Genomic DNA, 8156 nt, shown 5'->3' on the forward strand with positions numbered 1-8156 from the left:
TTTTTAAATCTGATGATTTAAACGAATACTGTGACTCTGTAACTGGATATATACACTTTTGTATTGACTCTTGCGTTCCGCGTAAGTTGTTTAAACAATACTCTAACCAGAAACCATGGCTCAACACTGATGTCAGAGTCAAATTAACTGAACGTACCAATGCTTTCAAATCAGGAGATGCCACACGCTACAAGCTGTCCAGATACTCGCTGGAGCGGTCAATAAAAGCCGCAAAGCGCTATGGAGAACTGATCGAGGGTCATTTCAAGGAGAATCACCCACGACGTATGTGGCAGGGTCTTAGTAACATTACTTCTTACAAACCCAGGAGCCTGGCTACTGCAGCTGGTGATGACCCCTCACTTCCTGATGTGCTTAATAACTTTTATTCGAGGTTCGATGCCATGAACAATGAGTCACCTGTTTTTATGCCCTCGAATCCCAGTGACCTGTCTGGGCTAACTGTACTTGAACACGAGGTTAACTGTACTAGGCTAAATGTACTTGAACACGAGGTTAACTGTACTGAGCTAACTGTACTTGAACACGAGGTTAACCGTACTGAGCTAACTGTACTTGAACACTAGGTTAACCGTACTGAGCTAACTGTACTTGAACACGAGGTTAACTGTACTGGGCCAACTGTACTTGAACACGAGGTTAACTGTACTGGGCTAACTGTATATGAACACGAGGTTCGCAAGGTCCTGTCCAGGACCAAGGTGGGGAAGGCCGCTGGACCGGACGGCATTCCTCCCCGAGTTGCCAGGTCCTGCTCTGAGCAGCTTGCCCCTGTGATGACAGATATTTTTAACATGTCACTGCAGCGTCGCATTGTTCCAAAAAGTTTCAAGGAGTCCATTGTAGTTCCAGTCCCAAAGAAATCTCCTGTTACATGTCATAATGATTACAGACCCATTGCACTAACATCAGTGTTTATGAAATGTCTGGAGCGTTTGGTGCTGGACTACATTAAATGTCAGATTCCTCCTACTCTTGATCCATGGCAGTTTGCTTATAGGGAAAACAGATCAGTTGAGGATGCAGTTTCTATAGCTCTGAACTCTGTATATGAACACCTGGATAAAAGTGGAGCTTATGTCAGAATGCTTTTCATAGACTATAGCTCTGCTTTTAATACGATCATTCCCTCACTTCTGATCCGTAAACTGCAAAATCTTGGTCTGTGTGATGCTCTTTGTGAATGGATTTTCAGCTTTTTAATCATGAGGCCTCAAAGAGTCAGGATCGGAAATAATCTGTCTGATATACTTGTTCTGAGCACTGGCTCGCCGCAAGGATGTATTCTTAGCTCTTTCTTGTTTACTCTTTTTACCCACGACTGTATCGCTCATTACCTCAACAACCTCATAGTTAAATAAGCGGATGACACCACTGTCATTGGGCTCATTAGCTCAAATGACGAGTCTAACTACAGATCTGAGGTAGAAGAACTTGTCAGGTGGAGCGAGGCCAACAACCTCATTCTCAATGCCTCCAAGACAAAGGAGCTTGTCGTTGACTTCCGCCGTAAAAAGGCACCTCTCCATCCTATAATAATCAATGGAACAGAGGTTGAGATGGTAAAAAGTATTACATTTCTTGGTGTCACTATTTCGGATGATCTTAGCTGGCACTCAAATACCAAAGCGATTGTTAAAAAGTCTCAGCAACGTCTTTTCTTCTTAAGAAGACTTAAGGAGTTCACCCACAACAGCCAGATCCTTGTTAACTTTTATCGCTGTATTATTGAGAGCATTCTCACTAGTTCCTTCACTGTATGGTTTGGTAATCTTACTGTCAAGGAGCGAAAATCCTTAAATAGGGTAGTGCGCCTTGCCCGCAAGATAACTGGTGCCAACCTGCCGGCTCTAGAAGAGCTCTATAGCTCCAGACTTTTGTCCCGGGCCTCCAGTATTATCAGGGACCCTGCAGGTCACCCGGCCGCCAGTCTTTTTGAGTTACTCCCTCTGGGTAGACGCTACCGCTCCATTAAATGCTCCACCACTCGCTTTGCGAGAAGCTTTTACCCGAGTGCTGTGCGTAGTTTGAACGATCACAAATCTAACCGGTAGATCTCTGTTTTGTCTAGACCATCTAGACACCTAGACTTTTCTTTTTTTCTGTTATTTTCTTTTGTATAAGATACTTATACTGGTTTCTCATGCAATTTGATCCTTGCTTAGGCACTTTACTACTGTGCACTTTATGTGTGATTGTGCACTTTGTTCCTGCACTTTAATAAGTGAGCGGGATGACTCGGGCCTTTATCCACAGATGTACCTGTCTCATTTTATTGTTTTATTCTTTTATTTGATCTTATTTACTTTTTAAACCTTTTTATTGTCTGTCTTTTTATGCTATTTTATGTTGTCATGACCTGTCATATATGTGTCTATGTTTTAAGCTCTTGCACCCCAATTCCAATGTAGTTTCGACTGCAAATGGTAAATAAACTGACTCTGACTCTGACTCTGATCTGGCTGTAAGATAGTGGTAATTGTTTGGTATCATTACCTAGCTCATCAGGACAAGCTTTTTAATTGCTGCATAAATTATCAGCATTCAGACTCAGTCTGTAATTTATTTTATTCAAAATAATTGTAATATGCTATGTAATATACTGTATATTATGTTCTTGTATGAATTATCAATCTAAAAAGCTGATCTGATTTGTAAAGAAACAAATGAAGATACGCTCGCACACTACAAGGGCTCCTTTTGAATAGCTTTTATTGCACCAAGTGCAAGTGGTAACGTTTCGAGCTACATTAGCTCTTCGTCAGCTCTTGGTCTGACGTATCTTCATTTGTTTCACTGCTATATTTTTCGACTCAGCACCTACCCAAAGTCTCGGCCCTTGGATGTGCATGTTTTCATCTATTCACTGATTTGTAAAGAAAACCTGTTCTAAATTAAGATAATAAAACAACTGTGCTCATTAATTAATTGTGTCAGAATGATGACCAAAAAGCAACACCAGTGGTGAAGATGACATCAACTGACTTCAGGATTCCCTGAATTTATCTGTTACTCATCCATTTAAATGTTTTAAACATGTAAACAATAAAACAATTAAATACAGATATGATGTGGTATCGAAATCAAAACCGATTACAATTGTCTCGTGAAAAACAAGACAGGAGAAGCACATTAGATTGTAGTTACTGCGCTTTCCCCTTGTACTACCTACACATCTTTTTAAGGTAATACACAGACAGAGTGCCGTGTCTGCATTTCTGGGGTCATAGGTCAAATAATTGACAATTGTTTTGCCCCCAAAAAATACTTTAACGTACAGTATACATATTTAATAAGCGCATTGCCACTTTTCAACCTATATCTCATTTGGCTGGACAGTCAAAAAAACTTTAAAGCCATTTCTCAGTTTCAGTGTTGGCGTAGTTACTGCGGTTATGATTTGTAGGGCAGCATTGAGCTATATTAAATATGGAGAGATGGTGGCTATCTCCTCCCAGTAGAGTGAAGCCGAAATCCTGCCAGATCAGTGAACCAGATTCTGCGCAGTAGGCTATGTAAATAGCCTACAGTAAACAACACGTGACTAAAGTAGTAGGCTACAATAAAACAGAACAGACAGGTTGCTGATATGGGATTCATGGCTTCTGTTCAGATATCAAATGCATGCCATGTTTGTGCCTTCCAAGCATAGCATTAGAGTTAGTCAATCTTTTCTAGTAGAACAATGTACTAATAGCTTATACTGAAGTAGAACCATACTGTAACTGTAGTAGGCTACATTACTGGTTCATTTGAACAAAACATTAAGAATAAGAGCAGCTTATGGAATTTATAAATGTCCTTTGTAACAGCAGTGTAGAGAAATATCTGCAAATGATATCTCAAAGACAGGATGCTGTTGAGAAATATTTGAGGCTGTCTTCAATTGTGCTAAAACAACATTGGTGAGCTTTGTACAAAGAAGATACACTGTTGCATTAATATCGGTATCCTATTTTATGTTTAAGTAGCCTATATTTGCACGCTATTGGTATTGTTATTTTTCTTTTTTACTGGGAGTAGACTACTCACGAGTCTCTCAGGCTGCAGTAGTTAAGTGAAGTTAACAAGCAGCTGGGTGCCAGCCATTGCTCTCTCTCCCTCCCCCTGCTCTCATGTCTCGTCTCTCTCTCTCTCTCTCTCTCTCCCTCTCTGTCTCTCTCTCTCTTTATCTCTCTTTCCCTCTCTATCTGCCTCGGTCTCTCGCGCTCTATCTCGCGCAAATGGGGGACATCTAAATAGTTTATTATGTAGAAATAAAATAAAAAAATAATCTGGCCACTAGGGGTTGCACGTGCATCCGGTGCACCAACATATAATCGCCAGTGCATTCACTTTCATGTCACCACCTGCTCTCCCTTTAGGTCGTTTTACACTACAAAAGACAGCAACAGACACTGAAACACTGAAATGATTTAGTCTTATATTTTATTATCTTATTATTATAAACCAAACCTCAAAAATAACATCACCCGCTTTGCTTTGCTCATAGTCTTCAACTAAACCTTAAATAACGCAGTATAAAACATATAAAACACATTTTAATCATATATATTTATTTTAATTGACATTACATTTCCAATACAAAACAGCAGCACCACAAGCACCGCCACTTCCCGCGCCCCTGGTCACCACTTGCCCACAGGCATCCAATGACACTAAATCATCAGACTTAATCTTCTTGGAAACAAATTTTATTTTGTCCTGATTGGTCTTAGATTTGTGTCATAATTCTGTGGAGCCCAACATGAGACCAGATGAACAGGCAGGCGGAACCTTTCAGGAGGCCGGCCCGGACACTGGTGACGAAGACCATGATGGTGGCTGGGCCGTGCAGAAGGCAGATGACTAATGATGGGCAAAAACAAAAGGGGTCAGACGTCACAGCTCTAAAAGAGGCCTCAATTGTCATGCCTGGCCTAATGTCAAATTCAAAACAACAAAGCTATACACTAAATTACATAACATCCAAAAGACTCAATTTCAATTGAAGGGGCTTTATTAGCATGACAGTTCACTAAACAATATTGCCAAAGTATATATAACAACAGATTAACCATCAATTAAATTATGAAAACATTAAATTAAAGTAACAGAAAAACAAATTCAATCCTCCCATGTACTGTGTATGTGCGCATGTGGTCTTGTATGTGTGTGGGGGTATGGGGGGGGTGTGTAGGGGCACGGTGGCTCAGTGGTAGAGCTGTCGCCTCACAGTCAGAAGGTCCTGAGTTCGATTCTCGCCTGGGACACTATGGGCGCTGTGGTTGTGTTCCCCCCCATATCTTCAGTGCCTACTGCCCAGGTGGGGTATCTCGTCGTAAGGGCCTTTCTGTCTGTGTGGAGTTTGCATGTTCTCCCCGTGCTCCCCCAGGGGGTTCCTCCGTATATAACCCCCCCACTAAAAACATGCAGAAGATCAGATCGTCATCGTCATCCGACCAGTGACGACAACATCCGAAGTTGGTCCCCGGGCGCTGTACGAGAAAGCGACCACTGCTCCTGGCCTGCCCCCTGGAGGAAAGGACAAGCCTGGATGGGTCAAATGCAGAGGACATATTTCACCGGCCACCATCAGCATGAGTGTGTGTAGTGGCCGCATGCATGTGTTGTAGTGTGTTGTGTGACAATAAAGACGGGCTGCCGTCTGAAAATCGTCGTTTTAATCGTCGTGTGTGTGTGTGTTGCTGCTGTGCCTCCACTGTCTCTCTCTCTCCCTCTCTCTCTCTGGCTGCGTCTCTCGCCCAACCCTCATGGCAGACCCTTATTCTATCATGGCAGCTGTGATGCTGTCGTCTTCCTCCACGTCCACACGGACCTTCTTGCCCACCAGGTGATGCATCTCTTCTGGAGCGATGCCCCTCGGCTCGCCCACCTTCACCGCAAACATGTCCAGGCTCAGCACCGAGCCTTTGGTGATGGCCACCTTGGCAACCACTGACTTGCCCAGCTGGAAAATAAATGGAGAAGAGAGAACCAAAACCACAGATGGTTTAATAACTAATATTTGTTTGGCAGAGCGAAATGGTTTATGGCAGCTGTAAACCGTTGCTAGGCAGAGCGAAATGGTTTACGGCCATAGCAACAGACCCAAAACAGCTTTCCTCGCTACTTCAAGGGGCTTTCTACTCTCGCGAACCTCTCTCGTTATATTCTAATAGTTTGTTTGGAAGCAATTTTGTGGTTATGGCCGAAGTGGCTGCCGTAAACCGTTTTGTTTCACTTCTGGATCTGCCCGGCCCGCACACAGACTCTATAATCATCAAGACATTCACTCGGCTTTGGTCTCATCTACTATTATAGGTAAGATGTGAGGCGTCAATGTTAACTTTAGACTGTTTAATAACAATCGAAAATCTTGCTCCGAGTTGCTTTAATATGAATCATATAATTAATATATTATGACTGGAAGTCCCTGGAACTGCTTCTTAGCTTAATATTAATAATATCAATAATATTTACCTCACTAGTGTTTAGACAAGGGACTGTGGAGGCTAACTGATAACTCCACTCAGAAATCCCATTGACTGCCCGACAAGGGAACCAGAAAGTGCATCACTTCTGGGTTAATTGGCCTACAAAACTACATCATCCCTGCTCTCTTGCCCGACCGGCTGGGAAAATGTGGGCAGGCGCAGGGGGACAGTTTGATATAGTAACACAAAATGTAATGAAATACTAAAGTGGACCCACCTTGTCATGGCAGGTCTTCTCACAGGGTTGCATCAGCTTGGTGGGCGTTCCCATCGCGGTCTCCACCAGCCGGATGGATCGGACCAGCTCAGCCAGCTCCGCGGGCTCCAGGGACGCCTCGTGGTCATTTCCCTTCCAGGTCTTGTCCAAAGTTACGTGGCGCTCCACGACCTTTGCCCCCATCGCCACAGCGGCCACAGATATGTAGATTCCCCGCTCGTGTCCAGAATATCCGATGGGGATGTCCGGGAATACCCTCTGGTATTCCTTTGGGAGAAGAGAGAGTGGGTTAAAAAAAAAACTATTGCTCACTATTGCTTGTCTGTGGTGTGTGTTTTCGGTGCGGTCTATCTGTCTGTTTGTTAGCAGGATTGTTCCGATTTTTATTAAACTTGGTCGAAGGTAGCAGGGGCCTAGGAAGAACCCATTTATTAGAACCCAATTTATCATAGGCCATAGTGAGAACTGCTGAGAACTGAAGCCAGGCCTCCAAACTGATATAAGATATGTGAAACATAAAGCAGATGCTTTGGATGCTTTGGAAGCTCTTAATGCTGCATATGAAGTAGTAAGCTCCATACAAGCAGAAAAAAACGGGGAAGCACGGGCCTTTTTTCTGCTTACTACTTCATATGCAGCATTAACTCATTCACCGCCAAAGACGTCTTTGACGTGTTATCAGAAATAGCCATCCACGCCAAAGACGTGTTTGACGTGTTTTTGTTTTTATTAGTGCAGCGCATAGTTCAAACACTTCCCCAGCCTGTGACACAGACACAGGTCCCTAACCTCAAAGTCAAGCCGACAGCACGTTATCAAACACATACCGCAGCTGTTGTTTGAAATGAGGAAGAAGGAGGAAAGGAGGAAAAACAGAGAAACGCGCTTCCTTGTAGAGAGGAGAAACGCCATTGAAACGCCCCTCGGCGCGCTGCACTGCTCGCCTTGCTGCAGGGCGAACCTGGATTGCCTAGTCAAACCCGTGACGAACATGATCGATCCGGTTCCAGCAGCGCCTGGTCCCAAAGCCAAGCCGGACCCGTTCCTGTGTCGTGTCGCAGCATTCGTCCCAGCCCGAACGAGAGGAGGAAAACGAGCAGAGGCAGAGGCTAGACGCTGATCTCAAACCAGTTAGGTGTTCCCATCCTATGCTAATTTGCGGGGGGAGGAGGTGCGATACAGCAGCAGCTGTGGACAGAACTCTCTCTCTCTGTGTGTGTGTGTGTGTGTGTGTGTGTGTGTGTGTGTGTGTGTGTGTGTGTGCGTGTGCGTGTGCGTGTGCGTGTGCGTCTGTGTCTGTGTCTGTGTCTGTGTGTGTCTGTCTGTCTGTGTGTCTGTCTGTCTGTCTGTCTGTCTGTCTGTCTGTCTGCACACTCACTCACACTGAGTAAACTGTATTGTTGAATGTAAAAAAAGCACTTCATATATATATATATATATAT

At 43.7% G+C, this 8156-nt stretch overlaps 1 protein-coding gene across 1 annotated transcript; it reads right to left on the reverse strand.

Annotated features, from left to right (window-relative positions):
* Positions 1–5702: 5702 nt before the first annotated feature.
* LOC310797852 (N-acetylneuraminate-9-phosphate synthase-like) lies at positions 5703–6950 on the reverse strand. The gene is made up of 2 exons (XM_083660292.1): positions 6715–6950; positions 5703–5971 (listed from the first exon to the last, which is right to left on the reverse strand). The coding sequence occupies exons 1-2, from the start codon at positions 6895–6897 to the stop codon at positions 5786–5788; spliced, it is 369 nt and encodes a 122-aa protein (XP_083516418.1). The 5' UTR covers positions 6898–6950; the 3' UTR covers positions 5703–5785.
* Positions 6951–8156: the final 1206 nt, after the last annotated feature.

The sequence above is a fragment of the Poromitra crassiceps genome, assembly GCF_964638095.1.
Source record: "Poromitra crassiceps genome assembly, chromosome: 1".
Lineage (NCBI taxonomy): Eukaryota > Metazoa > Chordata > Actinopteri > Beryciformes > Melamphaidae > Poromitra > Poromitra crassiceps.